This window comes from Chelonia mydas, chromosome 17 (assembly GCF_015237465.2).
Source record: "Chelonia mydas isolate rCheMyd1 chromosome 17, rCheMyd1.pri.v2, whole genome shotgun sequence".
In the NCBI taxonomy this organism is placed as follows: Eukaryota; Metazoa; Chordata; order Testudines; family Cheloniidae; genus Chelonia; species Chelonia mydas.
Window position 1 is genome coordinate 6,174,678 of NC_051257.2, and position 16,317 is coordinate 6,190,994.

The window sequence follows — 16,317 nt, forward strand, 5'->3', positions numbered from 1 at the left end:
CATGAACTTAGCTGAGCTCTGTACAGAACACAGAGAGAACTCCCTCCTCATGTGAAATTACTCTTGTGCCTTCCCTAAGCCAGTTTACCACATTTTAAAAAAAAATTAAGTTGGTCACTATTACTTCTGCTGAGCACTGTTCTGAATACTCTGAACTCAGATCATCTGGAACCTAGTATTGTGTTTAATGTGGACTCTGTGATTATAAATTGCTGATTTAGCTAATGTGCCAGCTGGTATTTCAGCACTGCGTGTTTATGGTAAAGAATCACTGCCCATTTTGGGCCCAATACTGCGAAGTGCCCATGACATCCACAGAAGTAACTGCAAGTCAAAGATGCTCAGCATCTCAGAGCTTCGGGTCCTGGATTACCAATAAAGTCATTTTAAAAATAACACTCATTCACCACTGCTCGCTTATCTGCAGGATTCATACCACAGCATGCTTTAATATTGATTCTATAGGGACACACGGGCCCTTACTGAACAACCTACATTCCCTAATGGTAAGACACAAAAAACATTGATTCGTGAACAAAAATGGTCTAAAAATGTGGGTGTGCAAGTTCAGTGATTAACTAGGTCAATCTAACTTCCTACAACTGAAACTAATACGTCAGACACAGACTCTACCACCATTACAAAAGCAATGTTTTCATGAACTGCATTTGAATAATTCCTCCAACATGTGCAAATTGTACATCAGGCACATGTTACATACACCCCCCCACCCCACCCCTACCCACTTTTGGTGACCTATCATTTATGAATGTTGATGCTGAGAAAAACCCAACCCAGTTACTTATTCTGGTGTGTTCACAAGTTCCAAAATCAAGTCTGTGGTTTTCTGAAATTCCCCTTTAAGGGACTGTCTACACAAGAGAATTTTACCCGTTACACTGGTATAATTATACTGGAATAGTTAAACCAGTATAACTATATTGGTTTAACTATATCAGTAAAATCTCCCATGTCAACACTTGTATTCTAGTATAAGAGTAGCTGTTGTGGTTTAGCTTAACTCCCAAGCGACATAAGGTAAACCAAAAGAAGAGGACCCACTGATATCAGAATAAAAGTTTCCACATGGGAGGGAGTATACCAGTATAACTATATTGGTTTAAAGTCACACCTTAGCTTATACTGGTATACCTTTCCAATGTAGACAAGCACTAAAAGACTTCACTGACGTATAGTAACTGGTAGAAGTGGTTTTTTTGTTTGTTTTAATCAGCTGCAATGTCTTTAGGAGAATGAGAGTGATTTTCCTCATTTTAATTTATGGGGTTCTAAGCTAATAGAAGCCTTTTAAGAGGAAACATCAAGAATCTTAATATCAATAGATTGTGCCAATTCAGTTCTTTAATTCAGTGTTATGAAACTGACGTGATTGAGGTCATATCTTCGTTGCTGAAGAAAGAATACAGCATGTGGTGACACTGCTATAACTATCAGTAGAATTTCTTCTACTCAGATACCAGTTTGGTGACCATATTATTGGATTTTGTGTTGGTGGACATATTTCAAGCTACACTTTCATCTGTGTACATCTGTATGTTGTAAGCCAAATATGGAGGAATGAGACTTGCAGTAGTTATGGGATAACTGGTTCTGTGAAAAGTTTATGATAAAATAAGACCTGGCTTAAACCTTCATTTGTCCCTTCAGTACAAACCTCTGAGGTTTGAAAAGTTCGGTAACAGTTTAAAGAATAAGACCATTGTTTCTGAACTTCTTGGGTAGGGCTGGTACAGGAAGCAGAAATACCTCAAGAAAAGCTATTCTTGAGATATTTTTGACTTTGCCAAAATCAAAAAGTGCTGGACATCTCACAAGAAACCCTGTTCTGATGAGATTTCCTAATCTGATTTATAGACCAAACAGGTTCAGAGAGAAGTTTAGACAAGCATTGGTATTAAACTTCTAAAAACTTTCTCACCTAGTTTGGGGGGAGGGGAAATGGTGTGTACACCTGCCAGAATCGAGAAATAAAAACACAAACATGGAAGTCTTAGTTCTCAAACAAGCAGAAGTATTAGTCTTTATAGCAGTTACCCCTCAGACATTGTTTCCTTTTGCTATGTTATATGGCTAGCAACAGCAGAAATCTGAAGTGGACTTCACATTTCTTTTGGGTGTTGTTGCGGATGGTTACAGTGCTTTATTTGTAATGAAAGAGGTGCCTGGGCTCAAGCAATTTTTTTACTTTCATAACTGACATGGCAAGCCCAGAGGTGCTGGGACTATGAACTGCCAAGCCCAGAGGTGCTGGCAAGCCTGGCACAAATTAAGCCCTGGATGTTTAACAAGGACTGGTATACGAAATGGAAAGATGAGGGAGAGGGTGAGGGACAGGAAAAATAGATACTGCAAGGTTTGTTGTTTTTTGACTTTATAGCCCAATATGATCTTGAGCTGCCAGTTAGGTAGAGCATGTTGCTCTTGATGTTGAGCTGTTCAATAAAGTTTTACTGGCCAGCCTGAAAGGAGAAACATCTGCGAAAGTTAAGAGCAGCTGTGGTTAGTAATAAAGCAGCTGGCCTATGATCAGCTCTGCTCTCACCAGTAGGTGGTATTGTGGTCAACAGTAATTACAACAGAGAATTTCATGAGAATAAATGAATAGACAAAGAACATTCTATTTTATTTGCTATTTTTAGCTAGCTGGAAAAAAGTAAACCAGTCATGTTCTGTAGAACTCAAAACTCAGCTACGTTCATATTTTTGCATGGCAGACATTTTCTATTCAAAGACTGGAAACCTTTAAAGATAAGTATTTCTAACAATATGTCCCTGACAACTGACCTCTCCACACATTAATTCTGACTGAATAGTTCCTATAGACAACATTAGTCCTTGTTCATGGAAGAGACTATGGAGCAGCATGTCAAAGCAAATTCAAAAAATTATATGTAGCTGATCTCTAAATAGTACAGATTTATCTTTAGGCTCTCTCTGCCACCATATCTACATAGGAGATTTTACATGTAATTTTAGAAATCAAATAATGATTGAGTCCAATAATAAACCAGTATTAAGAGGCAATCATTCCTCCATGTAATTAATGATGAACATTATAAACAAGTGGATGAAATAAAATACATTGCACATGTAAAATAACTGCTTGGGAAATAACCTTTTGAGCCACTGGAAAATTACAAAGTTCAATCAACTTTATTTCTGGTACAATTAATCATCCCAAGCATGCCTCCTCCCCACTCTACCCTCATCAGAAGCCAGATGAAGAAATAAATAAAATTTGCCATGATGTGAATTCTTAACTGTGGACAGAAATAGAATATTCTTAGTACCATATTAGCACCTTCCCCCAACAGACTTCAAAAAAGCAGTCATGATTTTAAGATATAGTATATGGTTATAGGCGATATCTACTTTTAAATCAGAATGTCCTGTGCATCTTCAACAAAAGAGAACATTTTCCTTTTTCATCAAATAACAAAAATCAGTCCTTTAAAAAAAAAAAAGACAACATTGGGCTGTTGCCTGAAGATACAATCTTTGGACCCAATCCTGTGACCTCAACTGCTATTGCAAGATCAGATCGTTTTATGGTTGTTACTTAAAATCCAAGGCAGCTGAACGTATCCTTATTTTTGTGTGTGCATAATTTGCTATTACAAATAAAAAAATCGACGACTTAGGCAATCATATACCAAAACAAGCCATTTCACAGGGGTTTATAATATCCACTAAACAGTCAATAAACTAAAACACCCCCAAAATAATTCTGCTTATTACAATGCAGCTGGACTATGAACAATGAATAATTATGAGTACAGTAGCTTTTATAGTAATCACGTTTGTGCCAAAATTGTTCACAACTTTTTTTTGAATTATTATTATTAAATACCAGGCACATTTGCCAAATGTATCTTTTGTAGGAAAAATTCTAAGGATTGACTTAACATACTTTTTACAGCAGGCTGCCTTATACTGTGCTGGAGTCAGGAGACTTCACCCAGCTCCGTGCAGAACAGTCGGAGTACAAGGATTGTGGACAGAACCTGATCCATGGTAGGCAAGTATGAATCACACGCCCTATAAGAAATCGCCTCTTTTCCTTTCCCAAGCATAACTCTAAATGGCTGGAGAAACTTCTTCTACTCAAAAAGAAAAGGAGTACTAGTGGCACCTTAGAGACTAACCAATTTATCTGAGCATTTATCTGAGTAATTTATTTGCTCAAATAAATTGGTTAGTCTCTAAGGTGCCACAAGTACTCCCTTTCTTTTTGCGAATACAGACTAACACGGTTGCTACTCTGAAACCATTCTTCTACTCAGGGTCTCCTTTTACTTCTGATGAAGTTTGGGACATGACTTGCACATTCTTTCGTCATCTCCGTGTTACTCAGTCTGAGCTTTTTAAATATTAAAGTGAATATTTCCATGAGGCAAGAAAGGAAGGAAATTATAAGGTGGGAACTATGAGCAAAAGGGGCAGAGAGACTCCTACCATGGTGAATAATTCTCATCTCACATCCTATCCTTCACTCCCTTGGCGACCTTGGGATAAATCTACCAAAGGAAGAAGGGAGAGGAGGAAAAGAAGATTAATTGTATGAGACAACAGACGAGAGAAGGGAAACACAGATTCCTGAATATGCATGTTATTTTGGTTACTGAAGGTCTCATCCAGGAGCTAAATGGTGTTGAGGAACACATTTTAAAAGCATGGTTGTTGGGCTGACATTTAGTTTTTCGCAGAGATAATAAGTTGCTTTCATTTACATGTTGACCGCATTTGTCGACTCCCTTTTGGCAGCTGAAAAGATTTTTATAACCTCCTAAGAGAGGCTGTAAAATTTTAGATTCTTTCTGTCAACCATTAGGCCATCATCAACCTATCTTCAATACCTAATTTGATCAGACTAACCTTCTTTCTGTTTTATTACCAATGGTATTTTCCTGATGGGTGTTGCAGGGGCTAGAGGCACGTGTACTTAGATCAGAAACCTCTTAAATCACCAGAGCACTATTTCAATCATCTCACTGTGGCATAAGGTGAGACGATTCAATGGAGAAAGAAACGGCAGCGGAGAAAAGCACTCTTTTTGGCCAGACATCTGATACTGTTTCTTGAAATTAAATTCTGAGTTGCTAAGTGATCCTGCTCATGAAAAAGGCTAATCTGGGGAACCCCCACTTCTTCACTAGCCTGTTTGTCCAATGGGAAGAACTAATTGCAAGGGAGCAGGTTACATGGGGAACACAGGCCAGGGATCCGTGACTGCGAGAAGAAAGAAGGGAAACTCTTTATCTTTGTCTAATTCCCTGCACATGAGCTCTAAAAGCATCCAGTTCCTAGCTATTAATCAATCCGAAACCAGCCCCTTTCAAATCTTAGATCCAGGTGTCACTAATGTTCAGAGGTCTCCTCTAATGGTCAAGAGTTCCAAGGAACGCAACTGCTGCAGAAGGTCATGGTTTCAGAAATCAAGGTGATGTCTCAGGTAGCTAGAACCAATACTATGGAAGACTTTGAATATGAGTGTAGAGACCATGAGTTGGACTCTGTATTCAACATAGAGCCAGTGCAGAGAGCAGAGCATCAGAGTGATGAGCTTGTGGCGCCCCATATTGCTTAGCAGATTGGTGGTTGTACTCTGAACCAGTTGGAGCTTACCAGTAGGTGTGCAGCGTGAGTGTTGTTTTTAAAATAGCTACAATTCAAAAGGTCAATTGTAAAGCCATTTGATTAAAATAGTAATAAAAAAGTAAACATTAACTCACAGTTTCTCCTTAGGTCTTTCTTATTTCCCAGTTGGTACTATTTCTCCCAGAATCAGTTGCACCTTATGAATCTGCAAGTTTATCTTTATTTAAAATCTTTAACTTCTCAGTTATAAATAGGAGAAAACTAATTCCCTTCCATTCAATAAAACAAAGCTCAGAACTTCTACAGTATCTTGATCCCAGCAATGACATATTATCCCCTACCACTACATGACAGAACTTTCAAAATAAAATTCACATATTAATGTGAGGTAGTGATTACACACTCTGCATTTATAATGAAAAGTAAAGATTAATTATTAAATTCCTGGTATAACCTGGTATAACAGAGGTTAGCTAGGCCCTAAAATAATTCTAGAAAGTTTTGATTACTGAGGTCTCAGTCATTAGTACTTAAAAAATGTTTTCTTTGAATGATGCAGATGCTAAATGCTTTCATGTTATTTAAAAAAGTGCAGATAAACAGTTCGCTTATGAGCAAAAAGCCACTGGAGAGATCCTTAGTGTGTGTAAAATGGCGTAGCTCCATATAAGTTAATGAAACTATGACTTATACCAGCGAATGATCTGGTTCCCTGCTCCCACGTTTAGTTTCAGAAAAAGAACATTAATTTTCAGAACCAACAATCATGATGTTTTTTAAATGAACAAAGAGCCACATTTACTATTTATGTGAGGCATCTGCATCGGGCTTTAAGTTGACTAACCCAAAACCAACCTACTTCTGCACTCTGCGCAAAATGAAAAACAAGAATGAAATGGCCAAGACCGCTTTTGCTAAAATCAAACCCTGACATGCCTGCACTTCCTGCACCACCTATTAATTCCAGAATCAATCCCACAACGATTGCAATGGATAACTGCAGAAACAACCAGAAAGGCTTAAGAAGAGTCCGGCTAAGGAACCTTCTTAAGACCAAAGTTTTCTGCCGGAAAAAACATTTGAGAGCTTAATAGCCGACTGACCCACTGATCACTCATATACATAGATGTAAGTCCTGGTTTCAGTGACAGAAAACATGAAGAGGAGCCATGTAAAGAAAAACAAATAATACTGTCACAATAAGAGTGAAATAAAGATGATCAAGCGACATGATGCTCATGTTCCCTCTACTTATCTCAAACTCTGAAGGACAATCAATGCCCCCATTAGTGACATTTGTCACAGCATGTATACCAGTGTTGGCATGCAACTTGTAAGATTTAAAACAGTTTCTTTTTTTTTGCCCCATGTACTACAGAACACAAACACAAACCATGTTTACAGTGGTAAAGAGGAATGGTTTTCTCAAGCAGTAACTGTAATACTTGGCACTTACATCTCTGTATTCAAAGAGTTAAGCTTGGTCCAGTAAAGATAAAAATCTCCAGTTTTATTATTTTGTAAGGCTGCCTAACAAATGAGGATCCAGCTGTAATTGTAACATTCCAAGCTCCGAAGGCGCCAAGTTTTACTAACTATAATTTAAGCTGGTCCAGTTGATGCAGTCCAAATTCTTGTTTGGATAATCAGCCTTTGTTTAAATATGTACAAAAAAAGCATAGGCCAGCATTAGCCTCTAGGCATGTCATGTGAGCTTATTACCCTGAAGCTTGCAGTAGCAGAAACTCATACACAAGAGGAGGATTATTTTGCTAGTATTACTGTTACGGTAACATATAATCAGTCCTGCTCTCCACCCCTCCCCACCGCCTTACAATTCACAAGTCTTCTTTCCAAGTTCAAATAAAGTTTAAAGGTGAAAAGGTCAAGGAAGTTTCATAGCTGGCTGTTGAAAGAGGTAGAAATAACCAGGGTCTCCAAGTTTGCATCTATTAAGGGCTCAACAATTTTATATTTTGCTGCAATTCTTAAGTGTGTGATCCCCTCTGTATGATCTGTTTGGATAGAAATTAAACACTTGTTAATAATTTATAACATAATATAATTAGAAAATAATAATACATGTCACGCAACTATATTCAATACATAAAGCAACATGAGTGGCTCATTAGCCTATTTGTCAAAGCAACAATATTTTTTTAATCTCATTTCTGCTGAGGGAACAACAGTTCAAGAACCACCCAGCTTGCTTGGAAGTAATTTCTCCATCAGCTGGGAGTGATTTCCAAATTGCTTTGCCTCACCCACATCCAAGTCATGCTGGAGTTGCTTTAAAGGCTGGCTCTGGTTTAAGTTCTGACCAGGAGGTGCCAGAACAGCCACTATAAATAGAAAAAGACGAGGTACGGCCAGGGGGATAAAGTCTTGATGCAAACAGAACGTGGATCCCACAGTAACGTGCTGCACATCATTAACTCTAAATCGTAGGTTTGAAAGCACAGGGCCAATACAAGGTCCACAAAAATGGCAGTCAAAATGAGCCATTTAACAAACAGCAAATTCTACGCTATTTATATATTTGCAGACATACCCTCTCGGCTCATTAGAGATCGTAAGCCAAGAAGGAAGCTCAGTAGATGGTGCTCTGCCCTCTAACTAAGTACCAAGGAGCCACAGAAGGTCCCATTTTTCTTCTGAGATGTGAAGTCGAAAAGCATGTATGCCATTGGCCTCTTTAGGGAGAGAAGGTGTTATGCCTAGCAGGGCTAGGCCAAATTCCAAGATGGATAATTACATTACTTGGTCTATGATAAAATTCCCCTGTAGTCCCCTGGATATATACAATGGCTCTGAATCATTGATTAATCTTTCTGTAAGAGGTGGCCGTATTTCTGTTGAGTAAAGCGATTCCGACTGTATATATTAGGCCAGATTCTCAAATGGTGAAAACTGTCCTAGCTCCACTGAAGTCATGAAGCAGTGCCAATTTACATCAGCTGGAGAATCTACTCCATTATCTTTATACAGCACTCATTCATTATTCATAGCTTCGAAGGCCAGAAGGAACCATTGTGATCATTTAGTTGACCTCCAGTATAATACAGGCCACACAACTTCCCCCAAATAATTCCTAAAGCATGTCTTTTAGAAGAAAAAAATCCAATCCTGATTTTAAAATGGTCACTGATGGAGAATCCACCATGACCACTGGTAAATTGTCCCAAGGGTTAATTACCCTTACTGCTAATCAAGTCACCCCTTAACCTTCTCTCCGTTAAGCTAAATAGATTGAACTCTTTGAGTCTATCACGATAAGGCATGTTTTCTAATTCTTTATTCATTCTCATGGCTCTTCTCTGAACCCTTTCCAATTTATCAACATTGTTCTCTAATTATGGGCACAGAATTGGACACAGTATTCCAGCAGCTAGTGACAACTATGGAGGTAAAATAACCTCTTGACTCCTACTTGAGATTCCCTTGTTTCTGCATGCCAGAACTGCAATATCATTTAGAAGCTAACAGCTCGGACACTCCTTGACACCAAGGCAATTCTGTTGTGGGCAGTGGCCTAACTTTTATAATATCTCCCCTAGATGCTCAGTCCCATGTTTAACGTTAGATTTTCATTGAATCATAGAACTGGAAGGGACCTTGAGAAGTCATCTAGTCCAGTCCCCTGCACTAAAGGCAGGACTAAGTATTTATTTTTCACTTGTTTCATATCAATTACTAATTATTTTAAAAGGTCAGATTTAAATAGAAAAAACAAGGAAGGGCAGATTAAGATGAAATTTGGACTTAATTCATCCTTTTCAAATTCCTTGTAGCAGATCATCAATTGGGGTAAGTTGTCATTGTTATATATACAGTAATGACAGGTTTCAGAGTAGCAGCCGTGTTAGTCTGTATTCACAAAAAGAAAAGGAGTACTTGTGGCACCTTAGAGACTAACCAATTTATTTGAGCACAGGCTTTCGTGAGCTACAGCTCACTTCATCGGATGCATCCAATGAAGTGAGCTGTAGCTCACAAAAGCTTATGCTCAAATAAACTTGCTAGTCTCTAAGGTGTCACATATACAGTAATAACAGTTTAAACCAGCTGAGGATCTGCTCTCTTATGCTTCCCATATACTTGTTCTCGCATATATAACTGATCTCTTTTCTTCTCACTTGTTGCCTGTGCGTCTTGTCTACCTGTTCCTTTCATTTCCCTGTCCTCTCTTCCCTTTGTACCTTCTCTCATTCTGCCCCTAGCTTGGAACAGTTTCCAACTATTTCCCCTACAGTCCAACTTTGTCCAAAAATCCTTCATCCTTTTACTTCTCACCTATTATCTCCCCTTGTCCTTTCTTCCCTGAATTGTTGCTCCACGTTTTGCTCGTGTGCCTGGTCTTTGTAAATCTTTGTAAGACTTTTAAGGCAGGGAATGTGTGACTTGAAATAACAATACATACATTTAACAACGTACGTGATTACCAAATTTAAACATTCATTACTTTAAAGCTACAGCTTATCGATAGTTCAAGCTAAGAAGCTACCCACTTTGTTAACTTGAGGGCTAAGCTGAACAGATCTTCAGCCCTTGTCTGACAGAGTGATCAAGCCTTTAAAAAAAAAATTGAAATCATTGTGGGTGGGGGATGAGCTGAAAAAAAGTACTACTTTCCTAAGCTCTACCCAAAACCTAAATCACCAAAAGGAGATTTTATTCTGGGTAGATTGTACAGCTCTTCATAACATAATAATCATCCCTCTTCTTTTTTGCATTGTTGGATCACTAGTAAAATAATTAATTTTTTAAAATAAACAGGTTTCATAGTAGCAGCCGTGTTAGTCTGTATTCGCAAAAAGAAAAGGAGTACTTGTGGCACCTTAGAGACTAACCAATTTATTTGAGCATAAGCTTTCGTGAGCTACAGCTCACTTCATCAGATGCATACTGTGGAAAGTATAGATGATCTTATTATATACACACAAAAAGCATGAAAAAATACCTCCTCCCACCCCACTCTCCTGCTGGTAATAGCTTATCTAAAGTGATCACTCTCCTTACAATGTGTATGATAATCAAGTTGGGCCATTTCCAGCACAAATCCAGGTTTTCTCACCCCCCCCCCCCACAAACTCACTCTCCTGCTGGTAATAGCTTATCTAAAGTGACCACTCTCCTTACAATGTGTATGATAATCAAGGTGGGCCATTTCCAGCACAAATCCAGGTTTTCTCACCCCCCCCCCTCCACACACACAAACTCACTCTCCTGCTGGTAATAGCTTATCCAAAGTGACCACTCTCCTTACATTGTGTATGATAATCAAGGTTGTCCATTTCCAGCACAAATCCACCAGCAGGAGAGTGAGTTTGTGTGTGTGTGTGGGGGGGGGGGGGGGGTGGGTGAGAAAACCTGGATTTGTGCTGGAAATGGCCCAACTTGATTATCATACACATTGTAAGGAGAGTGATCACTTTAGATAAGCTATTACCAGCAGGAGAGTGGGGTGGGAGGAGGTATTTTTTCATGCTTTTTGTGTGTATATAATAAGATCTTCTGTACTTTCCACAGTATGCATCCGATGAAGTGAGCTGTAGCTCATGAAAGCTTATGCTCAAATAAATTGGTTAGTCTCTAAGGTGCCACAAGTACTCCTTTTGTTTTTAAAATAAACACTGACTCGTAAGAAGATTTTTACCTGAGTGAAGACTACAGGATTTGGCCCGCACATTATTTACCTAAAGTATCTTCTTGTACTACTACCATCATGGTTCTAAAAAAAATGTACATTTTGGAAACAAGAACCCCAATCCTCCAGCACCATCTGTTTGATGCCGGTCTCCCAGTACAAAACAGATTTAAACCCAGAGGAAATGTTCCGAGGCCGCCCCAGCACAGGGAAATCTTTAAGCAATGTGGGTGCTGCCATAGCAGCTCCAACATCACCTTTTTCCTAGGGCCTTGCTTACCTGGGGCAATTTACCAATACAGTTGTAGTGGAATAAACTGTACCACAATAATTATGCTGATATAACTCACCTGAGTGGACACACTAATCCAGAATAAAAGTGACTTTATTCCAGAATAATTATTCTGCTATAGATTTGCCGGTCAATTTCCCTGTGTAGACATGTGCAACACTCAGAATAAGGGGTGAGGTGGCCTTAGGTCCCAGGGCAACTGGCATAACGTAGAGCAGCATGCAGGAGTTTCTATATTTTGTTCGGGGCCTGGACTACTATCCGATGACTCCAGGATACACAGAAAGCCAGAATGATTTTAAAGCTACATTTGCAGACATACATCACTGCTGAGCTGCACTGGGGATGTTAATAGGCTGGGCCCCAGGATCTGGCTCTGTATCATCTTACAATGCAGGAAGTAACAGTCTAGGTATTAGAGTACAGCCATATAGGCAGGGACTCCATATTTATCTCTAAAATGTCATGCTAATTCTTGGAATTACATAGATAAAAATATTATTATTTACATATTGACAAATATTTCTTTTCATTCAGTAGGATGTTTTAAGAGTCAAGATCTGTATCTGTCTAACAAGACAGCATATAACACAGGATTATTTTTGGTAAATATCTGGCTGGTCAACAAAGATTTAAAAATGCCAGCTTTATTAGGCTCCTCATTTCGTGGAAAGATATTTTATCAATCATCCCCACAGCAAAACAAAACAAAACAAAACAAAAAACCCCTGGATTATCAGGATACTTCAAAATCCCACCATCACTGATAAAGTAGGATACATAAGCAAAGGACAGCAGTAGACACTTAATACAATGTAACTGATGTTGACTGAAGTTCAACACCACCAAATCTGCACCTAAGAGACTTCAACAGACATATCAGAACTGCATGGAGTTTGCTCTGAAATGACATAGTGTAGATAGAAAAGGAGTACTTGTGGCACCTTAGAGACTAACCAATTTATTTGAGCATAAGCTTTCGTGAGCTACAGCTCACTTCATCGGATGTTCATCGTTGCATCCGATGAAGTGAGCTGTAGCTCACGAAAGCTTATGCTCAAATAAATTGGTTAGTCTCTAAGGTGCCACAAGTACTCCTTTTCTTTTTGCGAATACAGACTAACACGGCTGTTACTCTGAAACCTGTCATAGTGTAGATAGAAACTTTAATGATACATGCTTTAAGCCACAGGTAAAATATATTATGCCTAAATATACTGACAATTTTCTGTATCACTTTTTTTTTACTTTATAAATGGCAGTACTGTACATTATAAACCACAATTACAAATGTCATCTCGTGCAAATATTTAACTCATATAAAAGTGCAAGTAACAGCCATTTAGCTTTCCAGCAAAGAAATAAGCCCAAAACTGCTAATGGACATCTAGGGCAGTAAAATCACTTCTGCAAAATCCATTAGTCATTAAAAGTTCTGTCGGGCTCAGTTTTTACAGCAAAACCTGTAAAAACTCAGTATCTGATTTCTCTACTGGGACACTGAGGTGCGAAGATCCAAATAATGCTGGAACTGAATTTGTATATTTGAACCATCTGAACTCAGTCTGCCCTTCAAAAATTATTTTACCACTAACTTTTACAGGGTTCTAGACTACTGTACTACAAAAATAAAAAAACATTAAAACAATTAAAAATACAACCAACTTTATAACCCTTCCACTGGAATTGGTCTTATTTGTTCAAAAAGAGGAACAGCTATGAAAGAATGGCAGAAATGAACGAAAGCCTCCAGATACTCAAGTAGAATAACATCTCGTACCACACTATTGAAAAAAACACTGAAACTAAATGAAGACTGCACTGAAAAAAACACTGAAACTAAATGAAGATTGCCCTGAACAAAGAAGGCAGTTGCTTATTTCCATCTGGAAACACTGTCAAATGGAAGCAAATTCCACAAAATTCCCAACTGATAGAAGAAACATAATTTTGCATTTTGCATTATCAACACACACTAGCTGCAGCAGTCTGCTGCATCTCATACCACTAGGAAAACGTTTCTATTTGTCTTACATCAAGGTTTCAAGCAGTGCCAAAACAGAGGCACAGAAGCAGCATCTAGGATACAGTGTGAGTTGATGAGATTTTCCATTCCTTTGTTAGATTTCTCCTTTATTTTTAAGGACTTCTGTGTTGTGTAGTCAGGGTAAACTCTGGTAACATATGGTAGCAGGGCACACGTTACATTTTACAAAGTTACGGCTTTGCAGAATGTAAGTGTGATGTTTAGATCCCTTGGATCTATAATTACAACTGAGCAGTTACACTGTATTTTGTAAAACCAACTAACAATTCCAGCTATCCTAAGCTTGCTTGGGCCAAATCTCACCCTATGTTAGGCAGTTAAGAGAAAAAAAGGCCGGGTGAGCTTTTGTAGGCCCGAGTGAACCCAGGCAGCAGCAGAGCTACGTGTCTAGTTGACCTATGTGAGTGAGCTTGGAGAGGAGACTGGATGCTGTGCTGGCTGCAATTCCACTTGCCCAAGAAGTCACATGTCCAGCAACTAGTAGGCATGGCTGGCCTTAAGCTGTGGAGTGCGACACGTGGCTGCCGAAGATGATGCTAGCATATTGCTACTCCACCATGCGTTTCCTCTACTGTCTGAACAGCTCTGGTAAGTACCATTTCGTGCCTATAGTTGCACGAAATGAAGAGGTGAAGACAGGATTTAGCCCTTGTTACATTTTGCTGGGGTTTCTATGGCATACACTTGCAATTAATGTCTTTTAAAAAAGTTGGTTATTCTAATGCATGTTCTGAATAATTATTTCTGACTCAGGTCCTAATTCTCCACTGTGCTTCCATGTCATGGACTGTGGCAGTTCTCTGAGCCTCAGCCCCCTCATCCTGGTGGAAGTTAGAGCCTCAAGAGGCTTGCTGTAATTTCTGCCAGAGGTGGAAGCTCTGTACATCAGCAGAGGACCAGCCGTAGCGAAGCTTGGCTCTCCCATGCCCTCTCTCATCCTGCCTCCAGACCACATCCAGCACGTCTCCTCTGCCCCCTTATGTCAGGAGTAAGGCAGCTGGCGTATGAGGCAGCAATGCTGGTGGACTGTCACCTTACTGAAAGGTGAATTCTCCTGCAGGAATCTCTGGCCAATTTCATAACAGGGTTCAAAATTAACGTGTTAGACCAGAGAAGTCAGCCCCTTTTTAGTTTGGTTGGTTGGTTTGTGTGTGCGTGTGTGTACATGCTTGTCTTGCTCTTGTGCTACAGTTACTAGAATATTAAGAAAGTAGGCCAAAGGTTAGTACTGGTGTACTATAATACACAATATTGGAACTGACAAAGTACATAAAGTATATTTAGGGCTATAATATTAAATATTCAGAACATTAGGGAACCCTCCTGCTCCCTGGCTTAAGCCTCTCTCTCACTACTGGGGCTAGAAAGTAACTTTCCCCAGGGACATGTTATCCCATAACTGCAGGATTTTTTGCACGTATTCTGAAGCAACTAGTACTGGCTACTGTTGGTAATGGACTACGGGATTAGATGGACGACAGATCTGATCCAGTCCAGCAATCCCTGTGATCCCTGGGACAGGAGTTCAATGATCATTTTATTTATCCTTTTTCATTCAATATATCTTCTAGATTGTGCTCTCTTTAGGGAAAGGACTGTTTCTTACTATGTATTTGTACAGTGCCTAGCACAACAGGTCTCAGATGGGATATACAGGCAATATCATCGTACAAATAATAACCAACAACAAAAGAAAGGATGAGCAGTTAAGCACATAGCATTAGAAAGCACAGCCTCACTTGCCAATGGATTAAATATTGCAAGCAAACCAATTACAATCAAGCTTATGCTCAATTCATTTTGCTTTGTTGATAGGTAGCCTTATAGAGATAGCACAGAAACAGTGGTGATGGGTACAGAATAAAGGCTGATATAATTAAAGAGAGACACAGCTAGATAGGATAGATAGCTACTGTAGATCGTACGCAACCTTTCAAACCCAGCATTCTGATTTAGAATAGAAAGAGCATTTTTTAATGCACATGGATAGCAGTTCATAAACCAACCAATTAATCTAGAACACCCAGAACTCCCTGGGTTCAGCTAAAGCATCTCCATGAGACAACTCACCTGTTCACTGCTGTCTGGTAGCTAATTCTGATTGAGGAGCTAATAGGTACAGCACTTCTTTCTCAGTCATCACAGCTGTGACTCAGGGGTCCAGACACACAACCTGGCTAGTGCAGATGAAACTGTGCGTTTTCCTCATAACTGTCTATGACCGCAATGTGATTAACTGTATTTATGATTATTATTATTGGTACTGCAGTCGTGTCTAGAGGGTCCAATTGACACTGGGGCCCTATTATGTTAGGTGCTCTACATAAACATAATAACAGACAGTATCTGCCTCAAAGAATTTATACTCTAATTATACAAACCTGTCAACAAGTAAGAGAAAAGCAGCATTGTCCTCATATGGGGAACTAAGATACACAGAGATTTGGCAACTAAGATGCAGAGAGATTCAGCCTTTTTCTAGGCCCAGAAGTTGCACCAGTTTGACTTAAATAGGGTTTAAAACCAGTTTAGTTAAACCAGAACAAAAAGCTATGGAGATTCCTAATCCATTAATGCTAAACTGGTTTAAACTGAAATAACCGTGTCCATATAGCCTTTTGCACCAGTTGGTTTAAAATCACGCCTGAAGTTAAACCAGTGCAAGTTTCTCACATAGATAAACCCTCAGTGACCTGGCCAAGGCCACATAAG

General features: G+C 39.1%; 1 protein-coding gene across 11 annotated transcripts in view; it reads right to left on the reverse strand.

The window, feature by feature from the left end:
- The window catches only part of BCAS3 (BCAS3 microtubule associated cell migration factor), a 494,723-nt gene that overhangs the window by 122,284 nt on the left and 356,122 nt on the right, over positions 1 to 16,317 (reverse strand). Inside the window, exon 25 of one of the 11 annotated variants that reach the window (XM_043531386.1) lies at positions 7,117 to 7,634. The exons of the other annotated variants lie outside the window; for them this stretch is intronic. Coding sequence (XP_043387321.1) covers positions 7,516 to 7,634 — 119 coding nt within the window. The 3' untranslated portion in view covers positions 7,117 to 7,515. Of the gene's footprint in view, positions 1 to 7,116; positions 7,635 to 16,317 lie in introns of those variants that run through there. 11 annotated transcript variants of the gene reach the window in all.